This window comes from Mizuhopecten yessoensis, unplaced genomic scaffold, assembly GCF_002113885.1.
Source record: "Mizuhopecten yessoensis strain PY_sf001 unplaced genomic scaffold, ASM211388v2 scaffold371, whole genome shotgun sequence".
Taxonomy (NCBI): Eukaryota; Metazoa; Mollusca; class Bivalvia; order Pectinida; family Pectinidae; genus Mizuhopecten; species Mizuhopecten yessoensis.
In genome coordinates, this window is record NW_018403513.1 from 183,993 (window position 1) to 200,424 (window position 16,432).

Here is a 16,432-nt window from a genome sequence, read left to right on the forward strand (position 1 = left end):
AATAAAATGTTGACCAATGAAAAATGTATGGCTTCTCTTCTAATAATAGCATGACAATACCAAAGTGTGAACAAAACCAAAATCCGAACTCAAAATCGATGAAACTAGGGAAAATATGAACAAAGGTATGATTTACATGGAGACCCTTGAAAAAGTACAAGGAGAATAAGGTGTAAGTGTCTTCTGCTTTATGTTCATGTTCTCAAAATGAGAATTGGGGTAGTGACAACAAAACATCAGGGGTCAAAAACGTCCACCTTCATATCACACAAGGGTACAGAATATTTCCCAATGAGATCATGATGGCCACCATAAAACTTGCCTATATTTTTCATCAACATGAATCTCTAGAAACCTGCAAATTTGTTTACCACACCATCATGAACCATGTAATTCATAAAATTTAAGAATGCTATTCATACCATACCTGTGCTCTTTTGAAGTCCATAGAAAATATCTTGGGCAGCTGTTTCACCACTACCATCCCTGGCAAAACATATTTCTGTTACAAAATATGGCATCAATGATATCAACTAGAACTATCACCACAATGGCAGACTAATTATCCCCCCTCCTTCGCCAAGAACAATGTTAGTGTTATGTACAACTGTACCAAGTATTATTCAAATCCGTGCATTACTTTAGGAGTAGTGTGAATTTCAGTAGTAATTTCTTGAAAAACTACCAGAACCAAATTTACTTATTGATTGGAAGCAGAGGACTTTTTATTTGATATTGAGCGTTAAGCGGTTTCATTAAAAAATTCCACGGTACATAGAGGTTGAAAAAATAAAAATACCCAAAACACTTGTTCTGAATTTGTCCAATGATCTTTTGCAAGAGTTCATGAGGATCCTGCATGCTGCTGTCCCACTGCATAGTCTGGCCAGAATTCTAAATTATAGAAGATGCAAGATAATCCAGCAATATAATCTCTACACTCTCAGACTAAAGCAAATACATTCCCTTAGCATTAAACCAGGTTTTATTCTTTTGCTAAAATCAGTATTATTTGGTCATTCAGAACAGAATCACAGATGAATGGAGTTCATAACAGTTCTTTTACATGTACAAGTAAATGTCATAAGTGATACATTTTGGATTCCAAGTTTTCTTCCATCATAAGCTGTATATACTTCCATATATGTTTCCAAACTGCCTAGTGCAAATATATATATATATACACACTTAAAACATGCATATATTTTACCTTTCATATTTCCACATAATACTTCTGTTGACAGGGGTCCTTCTTCAATAAAATTTCGAAGTTGACAAATGAAACATCCCAGCTCTACAAAATAAAATTGTGATAAGATGAAATGTAATGCCCATTTATGGTTTACATTTCACTGTTATTAGGTAAATAGTAGCTTAAGTGTGAATTGATCTTGCTACAGTAATATTCAAAACAAGAGTGCTATTTAAGGATTAACTTGAATATATTTTTCATGTTATGGAGCTATAACACAAAAAAACCGGAGTACTCTCATAATAAACCGCTTCGCGGTTTATTTAGAGTAAACTCCGTTTTTTTGTGTTATAATCTTTTATAATTTAATTATAATTTAATCTCCTTTACACAATCCCTTTTATTGATGGACTCTAATTTTCTTTTAGAAATTATTGCGCTGCTGTATCAGCCAATCAAAAGCGACGTTACAAACGGCGACCTCATTTCTTTACGTTATGGGCTAATACATAAATTTTTAAGCCAATGAAAATGCTTGTTACAAGCAAGATTAAATTATTTCATTATAACATGAATAAGGTAATCATTCAGAACACAAGGAATGTTTCATATGCAGAATATTAGCAGGATGAGATGTACTGTATTCTTGTGATATTTTGCTTTACCAGAGCATGTGTGTTGCAGTAAAATCTTGTGAAAATCCTTGAGCCTTAAGCATTGTAGAAGGGAGTCTGCAAAACACAAATTTTGTCCGGGAAGATTCTGCAATCCTCCACCGGGAAATGCAGCTGAAATGGGGAAAAAAAAAGGAAAATGAATAAAATTTAAGGAAAATAAATGCGTCTAAAAAAATTGAGAGCTTCTAAGAGCCTTACTTATATATTTGGAAACAGAGATCAGTACTGTTTTCTGTTAATTGAGAGATGCCAATTTGATGTCACCCATTACAGAATAATGGCGCTTTATTGACATGAAAGCTGACTAATTATGACAATAAATAAATAAATAATTATAAAGAGTTTTTTTTTTTTTATATGACCATTGTATATACAATATTACCAGAAAATATTACTGGATAAAATATATAACCATATGCCTTAGACAATGTTTCAGACAAACTCATCTCTAAACATTTTCAATTTCTATCCGACCAATTCAGTTAATGTCTTGAACTGTCAAATGTATAATGTAAATAAGGTAAATGTGGTCACTTGCTTGTCCATATACTTTTACCAAAGTAACCTTGAAGTTCATTTGAACATACTGTTGGAGCACAACTAACTATACTTACATGTTTTGTCCTCAGAGATAACAATTCTTTTCTTTTGAATAGCTTCTTTGGAGAAGGTAACATTTTTTTTCTTTCCTGTAAAAAGCATAAAAGTAAACGAGAAACTTGGTTTTGTGAACAAAAACATATGTCTCCCCTTATTAGCCAATAGACAAACTTTGGTATAAAAAATTAACAAAGGGCCATATTTCTTAATATAGTAGAGTACCCGAATTTAGAATGTGACACTCCTATGTAAGATCCTATATATATTAATTAGTTACAAACAACACTCTGAATGTCAATGACATCTTGCAATGTGTCATCTAGATAGAATAGAAAACAATGTATAACTTTACTGATATATTTACTGCCAGCTACTGAAAGTGTTCAGTGTGTGATGTACAGATAATCCGGTTGTTACAATTATCTGAAAGCAGTCTTAGATGCAACCAATTACCGTAGTGTGAATGTTTCTAATGTTTGAATAAGGGTCTTACTCTTCATTTATGTCTTTGATACACACTGTACAAACTAATACTAGTAATTGCAGTATGCCATCTTGAATGTATCTAAACCTGAAGACTGCCCAACTTAAAATACTCACTTTTTGCCTGATGGCCAAATGAAACTACAGCTGACACAGAAACTGGCACAGAAGGTTCTGATACTTGCATAGATGGTTCTGATACTGGTTCGAGTGGCACTGGTGCTGCAATAGAAAATGCAACCACCAACATTATGGATATGTAAAATAATATATAACTATACCAAATATAGATACAACTTAAGGTGATTGGACCTATCTTAATTAAGAACATGATGTTTATCAAATTTCAAACACGGTAAAAGTACAAAACTAACACATTGGGCGACTGCATTACCTTTAGATTTCATATCTTTCAAGCATTCAATGAGACCTCTAAATGCTTCTGCACTTTCCTTTTCCAGCTGCTTTGGGTGTTTTTCTTGAAAAATTTGTATGTCTCCGTTTTGTTCTAAAATATATACATATTTGAATGATTAAAATGTACAGAATATTTGTATCGAGTTTCATTACTATATTTATCCTGCAATAATTCCTGGGGGCCGCCGCCAGTGTCACTGACTTCCGAAGGCTTTAACAAATTTGACCTTTATGACCTTGAATGAAGGTCAAGATAAGTTATTTAACATCTTTGATAGAGCACCTACTGGTCAAATATCATGACCCTAGGCCTTATGGAATCTCGAGAAGATGTCTGAGTTGCGGTTTTTATTATATTTGACCCCTGTAACCTTGAATGAAGGTCAAGGTAATTTATTTGAACAAATTTGATAGAGCTCCATATCATGCATTCTAGCACTGACCAAATACCTCATGGTTATTGAGAAGATTTCAAATCTATATCAATTGTTAAGACAATGGTAGACGAAGACAGATGCAATAGGTCACTTAAGCCTTTTACTTAGGTAACATGAAAATAGTATTTTGAAATGTTACCTTCAACTTAAATGCCAATATGTATGTCAAATGTGTTCAATGATCTCCTAGCTAATTGCAAATAAATGGATTTAAGTATTTTGAGGATTTACAAACCCATTTGATCCAGAATGAGGCAGACCAGGGTGAATATGACCTCATCAGGTAGCTGTAATTGTGTAGGTGGCAGTGCGGATTGGAGTGACATGAGAAGATCTGCAGTATCCATACTAGAATCACAGTATTCTGACAAGACTACACCCCCAATCCTGTTTGACATATTCAAATCGCAGGAACTAAGTGAAGATGCACTCATGGTATATCTTTCAAGAGTTGCTGCTGTCAAAGTTGACACAAAGCCTGTGAAACAACAAAAATAATAGTCATGGTCTCATGGTCTGATAAGAATATAATATGACATGTTTTAGATAAAATTTATCAGGAAGTTTTGTCAACACCCCTATTATATTACTAACCACTCTTTATTTCCACCAGTCCTAGAAAATCAGATCTACATGTTGTAACATTATAATGATTGCCATAAAGTAATAGAACAGTTACACTTCACCTGGTTTTATTATTTAAAATAACATTCTGTTTACTTTGTTTACTGTGATTTACTATTCAACAGATGTAACACTTAATGGAACGATGTGGAATGCTTTAATGGTATATACATAAACGTTTATATCAGCTTCAATATCAGTTGCTAACTGAATAATTTGTGCTTCCCTAGTAAATATCTTCACTATTATATACTCCTCTAATTAGAACATTATCGACAATTATATTTTAAAATCCAACATACCTTTGAATTTTTCAAGCAGCATTGTAGGCTTTGTTGTTGATTCATTACACGGTGGATCTACAAATCATATTGTAAGACTACATTATAGGACATCTTATATTACATGAAATGTAAACAAATATGAAAGTTTTAAACGCAGAGCAATCCATAGTTCCCCACCAGTACCTTTTCAATGATTGATGGTCAAAGCATGCATATAAATCACAGTGACCTACTTCAACTACTCTGTGCTCTGTCATTCTAAGATGTAGCTGGATACAAATATAGTTACTCTATGTGAAATTGTATAGGAGAAAAGCTCCGAACAAATGTTTGGGATGGATGAGCGGAATTCTACGAAAGGATGGACAGAGTGCACCTATATTCCCCTCGGTAATCTGACTAACCTTCAGTGTGTAATTCAGCCAAAAGGTCAACCCCTTCTTCAGTAGTTATCATGTTTTCACATGAAACCCCTGCAAATAAAAAAAACCATGTTTTTAAATTCAAAAAAAGAAGACATGATGTAAAGTGCTATTAAATAAATTTACATTTATTTGTGTAAAAATTATTAAAAAAAAAGGAGTATTTAATATTTGAAGTGAAATGAAAAAGATCAGGAACAGATTATTTTAGCTGTACCACTCTAACTATGTAACTATTCCCAATATGCTTATCAGTATTATTTACATTTAGAGTGCTCAGTAACTCCGAACTGAATTTCAAACACACTCATTTTGTTTAATTCTAACAATGCGCTAAAAGCTGAGTGCTTAATTATTTCTTTCTTTGCATGTTACTAACCAAGCAGATCTTCAACACCTTTCCGTGTATGGTACTGTCTTCTCTTTTCAGCACCAACACCATGTCGTTTGGAGGCCACTAATCTTCTTTTCCTTAATTTGAGTGACCTTGGTGTCTTTTTCAGTCTTGTTGTTGCAATATGACACATGTTGGACTCTTTATCAACAACAATTCCATCCTCCTGAGGTGCCGCAGCCTTAAAAGAAGACATCACATCCATCAATTGGGTGGCTGTGTTGTTGAGGACATCAACGTCTTTGACTTGGTATGCCAATCCCTTGATTATTTCCAGAATTCCAGAAATATGTGTCCTGGCCCTTTTCAACACCGCTGCTTTTGGAAGAGGTAATTCTTCACAGGAACTGTCAATCATGATGACGTCCTGGTCATAGTTGATGTCAGCTTCAGCTGTTGTCAGTCCTTGTGAAGGAAATGTCTCCACATCCAAGGTTAGGAATGGACTACTTTTGTAGGCATCTGGCAAAGCATTCCATCCAGTGCTTGGGTGATAGAAAAACACTGCCATAAAATGCTTACATGGCAAATGCCAGTTGTTCCAGTCCATACACTGACATGACGGGAGGCTGTTGTCTGAAGTTTGAAGGCAGACTTCAAAAAATAGTCCTCTTTCTGCAGAACTCTTCACCAGGAACGCATTGTCGCTGAGTTTATCTACATAGTTATCGGGTATGTTCTGCCCATCCAGCCATCTCTTCAAACAATGTTGTACAACAAACTTTGGTCGGTTGTGAAGAAAGTCGGGAATGGACTCATCGTACTTTCTGTACAAATGGGAGGACTCTATGTTTTTCCTTTTGTACCTGCAGTAAATCATACAATTCATTTTATTTAATGACTGATGACACCATGTACTCCTCTTGTAATGGTAGTTTAAAATGAACATGTATTATAGGTAAAATATCTTCTGCCCGTTAAGTCATAAAAATATTCCAAAGGAATGAAAATCATAAAAGTTACATAATTAGTTAATATTTACATGACCAAAACAATCTTTCTTTCATGATGGTAAAATTGTCGAGCAAGTTTCACAAAATTATTTGCTTAAGTACTTTTGGAACTTGGACAATATAGATCTAAGGATGAAAGGACAGACACTGTAATGTATCTGTGTTTCTTGCTATCAAACAAACTTGAACATTTTACTCCAGAGACAACCATATTTATGCCATTGAGTAATTATGAATGCAGCAATGTACCCTAATCGTCTACATTGTGAATTTGTAATCCATGAAATATTTGTTCTAAGTATCATACCTGGTGTAGGCATCTGGCAAGTACTTGTTTACCAAGATGGTTAGGAGTTGACTCAGGGTCCGAGCCTTCTTCATGTCCAAGTACTCGTACTTTAAGGCCAAGTTCTGTCGTTCAATGCCATTATTGGTGTTAATGGATACATTGAAACGTTCCAGTCGAAAATCTCGCACCCATCGCTACAAGACCAAGTAAAAAGTGATCAAATTAAAGCAATAGTTTCACCCTCTTCCACTGCATATATTCATGAAATTGAAAAGATTAAAAGACACGTTAATGTTACATTATAGCATCTGTTTATATGAATACAAGAGCACCGCAGATGAATGCAATTATGCCTGTCGACAAGATTTAAATGTTGAAATAAACAGAAGGCAATAGCTCTTGCAAAAACAGTAGAATCTAAATTCTTATTTGTAAAGTACAACTAGTATGATTTTATTACTTTTGACAACCATTTTGTACCACTATTTTTCCTTATAGCTCTTGAGCCACTTCTTCCCTAGCCAGTTTTGTAGTCTTTGGCTTTTGGCCCACACAGAACTTTGCTGATATAATAATAATATCATATTGTAAGTAAAATATGTTTGAAAGCAAATTGTTGTATGAAAAACTAAAAAGATAACATGGAGAATTGAACATTTTACAATTATTTACCTAATTTAGGATAATACAAGGAGAGGCGATATTCTCTGAAAGCCGAGCTGGCTAAGGGAAATATCACCTTCAAATAGTTGACAAATCCTGGTATTAGCTTAAAACAAATGATAACTGGTTTCTTACAGGACATTCATACTTTTTGGTCAAAAATAGCACGCATATGGGTCATGAAATTCCCAGTTATAGTTAATACCAGTTGATACTGGATATCTAAAAAAATGGCAATTATCACAATGCATCAAATTATTGAATATCAAAAATGCAACACACAAAATTAACACTCTTGTATTAAAATTGACCAAAATCTCCTAACTATGAATTAAAACACTTCAGACGTTTTGTTATTAATATGTAGAATAACTCATAGCAACTAGGGAACACCCTCTATATATACCAACTGAATTAATAATACCTTCAAAATTGTTACGGATGCAAGGAATTCCTCTTCAGACATAGCTTTAGCAATCCCTCTGAGTAGCTTCAGAACATCAGCTTTCTGAGTTGTCATCCCATTGTGAGAAGCACTCAGCCACCTATCCCAGCTCTGCTCACGATGGAAATCACAGAGGTATACAAAAGAATCTGTGGATAAAGAATAGGGGAAAAAATCAGAAACAAATGTTTTCTATTGATGTTAAATTGCATTACTTAATAACATTTACAATTGTCATTTACCATGGGCACGATTTAACATGCAAAAATTTCCTAATCTTTGAAAGAACAAAACTAAATGAAAAACTAATTTTAAACTACTTTTTATATATATTTCACTCTGTATTCAAAATTTTAACAGATTAATCATAATTATCTAACGTATTTGTAATTAATAACAGCAATCATATCTATATGACCATGCAGCCACTAGTCTAAATTGACAACTTAACAAGCATTTTCAAAAGTTTTAACAATTGTTTTTTTTAAATTTAGGTGATAATTACCAGGGAACACACTTTCCAAGGCATTGATCTCTTCCTCTGCATAGTCACACATGAAAAATTGTGGTGACCAGTTTTGATTCCACTCTTTCAGAATGTTGAGAGCCTCCTTAATTGAATCTCCATTCTCTGTCTCAGTAATGAATGTGGCTACATTAATGTAACCAATATTTGTTGGTACACAGAGAAAATAAAGAGGAAGAGAATAGCGTGTGGTCCGATATGTGGCATCAAGAAGGGATATTTCCTGGCCATATCTAAGGAGAAGTCTGGATTGCCACTCTGTCTGGTGGACATACAGGAACCTCTTCTCCTTGCCATACAGCTGCTTCACAACATCACGTCTCAGCAACACTTCGTCATCAACTTCTTCATCATCATCAAGGTTTTCAAGACCACCAATATCTAAAACAAAAGAAAATGAAAGATTCAGTTTTTATATATATTTTTACCATCGTATGACAATGCTACCAAATTCAGCTATGAATGCCATCACCCGATTGTTGAGGTCATCATTATTATTACATCATAATGGTAACATTGGATACCACTGACTCTCCCTGGAGGATGGCTCTATTCATTGAACAAGCATACATGATACATACATTAATTAGAACTATATGTAATGTAATGGACAGATTTGATTTCAAATTCTATGAGATCAAAATACTGCAATACTGCAAAAATGGTAAATGTAAGTATTTAACTGCTTTGATATGGCATTCATAGCGAATACGAATGCCAGCTGGAAATTACAAATTCCATGAAGTGGTGGTGTTGAGTTTGTTATTTCCAGCTGGCATTCATCTGAGTTTGCATTCAAAGTCAAGGTTGGTCAAAAAGTATCTTATTTTAAAATCTTCTCACAGTGATTGATTGATTTTTAATTCAAATAATGTTTTTTTTAAATAAATAACACGGATACCCACCAACATCACAGTCTTCAGGATCACCACTTCTGTCCTTAATTCTCAAGAAGAACCTGTCTGTGGTTTCACCTCTCCATTTTTGAACTAATTCTGCTACTATTTCCTGTCAAGAAAAATAATTAAATATTGGAATCAAAAAGAAACAATTGTGAAATATTTAAGTTCAGAAAAATAATAATAGCTGATGCAGAGTCAAACTTGTGTACAGAGACCAAGACACATAAGGGACCAGAAAATAATGGAGACTTGCGCTTGATGGAATACTTTTATTGGCTTGACGTTCCATTCCAAATACTCGTATACTCCTACTGAACTTTATCATTCAATAAAACACCAGAAAGACAGTTTTATCATTAATTGACAATAAAGAAGTGCTGTTATGTTTTTTGAAAACTATTCAGGCTCCTGATTGTGGGACCAAAATCTAAAACACTGCTCTCTGGTTATGTGGGGAAGGTGGTCACTATAAATCTTACTTGGTCGCAATTGCTATTTCTCTGTTTTTTTATAGCAAGGGCAATGTGGTTTTGTAAATCCCTTTTTGATGGCCAGAACCTCTTGTTGGTCTTTGTGGGAATCTCCTCGCCCTTAAAAAGAGTCTCCTTCAGGTGAACCTCCAAAAGAATCCGCATTTGAAGACCAGTTGATATATTATGTTCCCACACCATGGTCCTCAAGTGATTTTTCAACTGGTCATCTAGGGGTTGTACCATACTGGCAGACTGTTCCAAAGATAAGCGGAATAAGTAAGACAAGTGCTGATTTCTCACTTGCAGCAATGACTGAACAAAAGATCGGTAGTGATATATTTTAAGGCATTTCAGAACAATAAAAATTGAGGTCAAGGTTACAGTAACATAAATACATTGCAATGTAGATCGCTTTCTGATAGGTGATGCAGGTATACTTTAGCTTTCATCAAGATATCTAATTATCTTTAACAGTATAAATGTTAGAGCCAGGACAACAGTTTTCTGAGGCAATGGATGATTTTACTGAATGATTGTACTGAAACATTGGTTTCTTGGGTCTTTTAGTTTTACCTTTTTCATCTCAACATGTCAGATGTTGATTATTACTAAGTGTCCACAACATTCATCAGGGAAGCAGGTCATCACAGTATATCTTAATTCTAATTAGTGGTCAAGGAACAGCTAGTGTAGAAACAAGTCTTGATATTCAGTGAATTCACCAAATATATCTTAAATAACCTGTTGATACCACCTGTTAAGACTTGCTTCTCCACAAAGATGATTTTCATGCTCATTTTGCACGGGGAAGGAAACAGAGTACTGGTGTAACATGTTCAAGTTTGGCTGTGACTCAGATGCTAGAATCTGCTTCAATTTTCCAGAAACTGCATCTCTTTCATAAAATTTATTGCACATGCATTTTGATATCTCACCAACCTAGAAAATGAAATTTAATCAAATCAATATATATATATATATATACTTCAGTGAAAAAAAAGTGTACTCGAATACAATTGTACATGATTCAATAAAAATGTAGACTTTTATTTCACCACTGAACAGTGCAAGAAATTACAAGCATTTTAAAATGTGAAAATCCTTCAACTTTGAGTTGTGAAATAGTTATAATCATTTATATATACCAGGAAGTATACTGGTATAAAAACATGTTTTCTTAATTCATGTATATCTAAATCACATTCCTGTTATCTTAAAGAATATTTTTAAATCTTAATATCCATGATATTATCTTTATTATCCCCAAATGATTTTGATTGATTTTTAAATTCTAGTCCAGTCCATTCCTGCTAGAATTGGTAATATTAATTATTTTTGCTTTTGCATGATTCCGAATTTTCTTTTATTGAACAATGACCCTGGGCAAGACCCCATTGATAGTCCCTGGGCCCCATTTACAGTTCCAGGTAACTTAAATGAATAAACTTAAAGCTCCCTCCCATAATAATATATATCCCTCCAACTTCAGTGCAGGGAAATGATAAATATGCAAATAATGTGTTTCAGTTACCCAACTTTCATGTAAAATATGAATGCAGCTAAATATTCAATTCCTACAGCCTAAATGCACTTAACAATTGCATACATGTATATCAATGAACCAACTAATTACCGTAATTATCCTGCCATAAGCCCAGGGGGTCAACATATAAACTCTGACTCAATGTAGGGGAGGGGGGGGGGGGGGGCTTTTGCAGGACAATGAAATACCATGTGTTGGCATTTCTACTGAATTGTAACAGACATGGGTGGGCTTATTACCAGGCATGGGCTTATTGCAGGATGAATAACAACTTAAAAAAGTACAAGTACTTACCATATAAAAAAAATGACATCTGGATCAATACACAAGGTAGATCGATCTATTCAAGAAATCAAACAGGTTAATATAACTGGGATGCCATTAATATTTACCAGTATCATATACAGTGCTTATAAATCCTGAATTGGAGTTTTTTTTCTAGACATGTAATAGTTCAACACAGCTAGTCCACATTTCCAAATGACTGTCACAGTTACAATCATCCATTTTGTCTGCAGTCCAGATTATCTTTCATTTACATTAATTCTTACTGACTTTTCTTATTAAGTTATAAATTTAATCTTCAACATCAGACCTATTTGTAATCAGAAAATACAAAGAAAATGTATGCGGCATGCCATCTATATATCAAATAGTTTTATGATCTTGCCATGTCTCGTTTGCAATTAAAAATGTCACACATAATACACTGTTCATTTGTATATGATCAAGGTAAATACTATTTAAATACTAAATGTGCATGCATCATTAAAATGCATAATTTTTTTTTATCAAACACATTCAACACAAACATAAAATACATTCATATAATACCCTATCCCGTTGATCCGGAATCCTACCCCAGTGATCCGGAATTATAAATAAGTCTGATAATAGTATAATACATTCATCTAATACCCTATCCCATTGATCCGGAATCCTACCCCAGTGATCCGGAATTATAAAATAGTCTGATGATAGTATAATACATTCATCTAGTACCCTATCCCATTGATCTGGAATCCTACCCCAGTGATCCGGAAGTATAAATAAGTCTGATAATAGTATAATACATTTATCTGGGACCCTATCCCATTGATCCGGAATCCTACCCCAGTGATCCGGAATTATAGATAAGTCTGATAATAGTATAATACATTCATCTAGTACCCTATCCCGTTGATCCGGAATCCTATCCCAGTGATCCAGAATTATAAAATAGTCTGATAATAGTATAATATACATTCATCTAGTACCCTATCCCGTTGATCCGGAATCCTATCCCAGTGATCTGGAATCCTATCCCAGTGATCCGGAATTATAAACTAGTCTGATAATAGTTTAATACATTCATCTAATCCCCTATCCCATTGATCCGGAATCCTACCCCAGTGATCCGGAATTATAGATAAGTCTGATAATAGTATAATACATTCATCTAGTACCCTATCCTGTTGATCCGGAATCCTATCCCAGTGATCCGGAATCCTATCCCAGTGATCCGGAATCCTATCCCAGTGATCCGGAATTATAAAATAGTATGATAATAGTTTAATACATTCATCTAATACCCTATCCCATTGATCCGGAATCCTACCCCAGTGATCCGGAATTATAGATAAGTCTGATAATAGTATAATACATTCATCTAGTACCCTATCCTGTTGATCCGGAATCCTATCCCAGTGATCCGGAATCCTATCCCAGTGATCCGGAATCCTATCCCAGTGATCCGGAATCCTATCCCAGTGATCCGGAATCCTATCCCAGTGATCCGGAATTATAAACTAGTCTGATAATAGTTTAATACATTCATCTAATCCCCTATCCCATTGATCCGGAATCCTACCCCAGTGATCCGGAATCATAAAATAGTCTGATAATAGTATAATACATTCATCTAATGCCCTATCACGTTGATCCGGAATCCTACCCCAGTGATCCGGAATCATAAAATAGTCTGATAATAGTATAATACATTCATCTAGTACCCTATCCCATTGATCCGGAATCCTGCCCCAGTGATCCGGAATCATAAAATAGTCTGATAATAGTATAATACATTCATCTAGTACCCTATCCTGTTGATCCGGAATCCTATCCCAGTGATCCGGAATTATAAAATAGTCTGATAATAGTATAATACATTCATCTAATACCCTATCCCGTTAATCCGGAATCCTATCCCAACATAAGATCAAACATGAAGCAAATGTTTGTTGTGTAAGAAAATGATGTTTCTGCTACAATTTTTTTTGAAGACAAATAATCTTAATATAGATCATATATGCAAGGCACGAGTAGAACAAATGAAGTATAATTCACAAACCTGTACAACATTTGATGGAATAGATACTTACTGAATTATTTCAGAAATAAGTTGAATTTAAATTAAAAGGAAAAAAGTTTGAACTTTAATGGTTTATCAACCTAACAAGCATGATGCATTTGAGATAACCTAGAAATAATACACAAAACAAAACAAAACATGCAGTATATAATCTGAAACATTACCTTGAAGTCTGGAAATCTGATAACATGCCTGATCCTGATTTTTGCTGGGCAATTTTTCTTTTTGGTTGGCTGAATCAAGGATCTCTTTTTGACAAAGTTGTGGTCTTTCTGTAAAAATATTGTAAAGAAATTATTTTAGCAAAATTTGTACAAGTGTCATAGTCTATAGTTACTTAAGAAAAAAATATATCATATATAATATAAACTTTATTTTTTCTTTACATAGAGAACATAAACTTTATTTTTACTTTACATAGAGAACATAAACATTATTTTTACTTTAAATAGAGAACATAAACTTTTTTTTACTTTACATAGAGAACATAAACTTTATTTTTACTTTACATAGAGATTTACTATTCAAACAAGATAATAAATTGTACATTGTATTATTAATCCTTTTCAATGTCATATATCCTGGTACATTAGTGGGTCATCTAGTGCCTGATCAAATTACCTTCTCACACCCAGGTCTTGTTTTTGAGAGGAGAGAATCGAAGAGTACACTATCACTATACTACCTGACCACCTGAACCACTTTTAATTATCTAACCTTGAATCTGTATATACCATACCTTGTTAATTAACTATCATTTCTGATGTCATTTGTTTGATCATAATTTCTTTATGGATTTAAAAATTATGATGGTTGCAGTACAAATTAAAGTAATATTACATATATATCTATAAAGACTGGCATTCATGAATAAACTGTCATAAATGATTTTATGATAACTATCGGTAGATGATTTATAACACTTTTGACCCTTTAGTACATATCAGCAAAAAAAAACCCCACATAAAACCTACATTTCCTTTGTTTTGGATTTCTTTCTGTCTCTTTTCTTTTCTTCCTTTTTCCTGGTCCTTTCCTTGATGGCATGCAAGGACTTTTCTTCCCACAATGATAAATGGAACTCCATTATATTCAATGTGGGGAAGAATGTCGCTTTGAGAATCCTCATATCGGATCCGAGACTTGGAATCTATATGGAAAAACATAAATGAATAATTTTTGAAGTCTTCAAATCTCCTAATTTACACTTTCTATATTTATTTTATTTTTAAAAGGGATATTTGGAACTTTAAAAATAATATTTCAAATAAAAGAATTACAGTATTTCAGTATCCTTCAGTTGTTTTAATCAATTTGAAGGCAAGTTCCTTTAAAACGTATATTCCCTATTGCTTTTAGAATTTAAATTAAATTTATTCATATTATAGAAGTCCCATTCAAATGTAAACTTGAAATGAGTCACATCATTAGTACATGTATGTATCTTTAGCTATACTTATCACTTACCAGTCTGACATCTTAGATTCTTAACCAAAAGAGTACCTTTACTGTTTAAGTGTTATATATAAACATCAATGATGCAGGATGGGGGTGAGAGGGGAGCAGCACATGACATTAATTAGTTTATCCCCCAGGGCCTATTTCAAGAACTAAGCATATTTATATAAAAATAAATATATGTCTGCAGTATCATGAATATGGTTTTAAATTACTTAAGGCTAAGTTGTAAAGACAATACACTTTATTGATACACCTAGGACTAAGGTGCTACAGAATGTAACATACTGGTCACAGCATGTGGTGCTTCCTCTCCATCTGGCTGGTCAATACACTAATAACCTCTAGTACACTGACCACCTGTGGACCAGGATACCAGCATATGTGTGCCCAATTTGATCAGCCTATAGCACATGGATTCTCAAATTACAAAATGAAAAGCATAAATATTCAAACATTTATTCAAAGTTTCAGCCATCAGATCAAAATCAAATAAAAAAGTTAAAACTTTAAAATGAGCTAATTTATAAAATGTATCCTGCATATGATGTACATTGTACATGTATGTATGTGATAGCCTATGTACTGCAAGCTGTGAATGACCAGATACAATATAGATGTTCAGAACAAAATTGAATTTCCTATTAGGCCTATTGTGATTAAGTTTTAAAATAACGTATATATGTTTAAATCAAAATAGCAAACACCATTTCTAAGTACACACCATATTTAACATACATGAATTTGATTTTGGCATGTACACTGTTTACCGAAATAAATACAATACAGATCTATATAAAAATAATGGTAAAGAAAAACAAAACAAAACATCCCGTCCTATCAAACTTCAATAATTTTTGGAGCAGTAATTTATAACGTTGGTCAGTGCATAGTTTATTGGTAGATTCGCAGCCTGATCATTGTTAATCTTCCAGTATCATACAGATACAGATCATGATGGACGATGCTTACTTTATTTTTTTTGTAAGCCTACAGTAAAGTACAGTACTAAGAATAAGTATTATAAAATAATGTATATTTACTTACTTATCGATGTATTTTCATCGTCGCCAAATCCCTTTTCCTTCTTCAAAACAACAAACTTGAAATTGTTATTTAATTCAAACTCTCTGATTGCATTATTCAGCTGAATCAGAGAGTTGAACATGATTGCCAGACCTGTTGCTATGGACTCAAAATTTACCGTGTCAACTACGTATATACAGAAGAGTTCCAATAATAAATTATTAAATTAATTTAATACATATAATTGTAATTAAATTAAATTAATTAATTTAAT

General features: G+C 33.5%; 1 protein-coding gene across 1 annotated transcript; it reads right to left on the bottom strand.

The window, feature by feature from the left end:
* Positions 1–208: 208 nt before the first annotated feature.
* On the bottom strand, positions 209–16,300 carry LOC110447122. The gene is made up of 23 exons (XM_021492588.1): positions 16,180–16,300; positions 14,649–14,824; positions 13,839–13,946; positions 11,619–11,664; positions 10,927–10,937; positions 10,550–10,720; positions 9,788–10,033; positions 9,312–9,414; positions 8,386–8,787; positions 7,860–8,029; positions 7,264–7,335; positions 6,791–6,966; positions 5,516–6,336; positions 5,119–5,187; positions 4,733–4,789; positions 4,042–4,284; positions 3,347–3,460; positions 3,070–3,174; positions 2,484–2,558; positions 1,858–1,980; positions 1,211–1,294; positions 800–894; positions 209–486 (listed from the first exon to the last, which is right to left on the bottom strand). Exons 1-22 carry the CDS (start codon positions 16,298–16,300, stop codon positions 845–847), a joined length of 3,543 nt encoding a protein of 1,180 aa, XP_021348263.1. The 3' UTR covers positions 209–486; positions 800–844.
* Between the last annotated feature and the right edge of the window lie 132 nt (positions 16,301–16,432).

Coding starts and splice junctions, on each gene's coding strand:
- LOC110447122 (XM_021492588.1), bottom strand. CDS start 16,300: ATGTTCAACTCTCTGATTCAGCTGAATAATGCAATCAGAGAGTTTGAA. Junction 8,030..8,385: donor CTTGGAAAGTGTGTTCCCTG/GTAATTATCACC, acceptor CTTTATCCACAG/ATTCTTTTGTATACCTCTGT. Junction 4,790..5,118: donor GGCTGAATTACACACTGAAG/GTTAGTCAGATT, acceptor TATGATTTGTAG/ATCCACCGTGTAATGAATCA.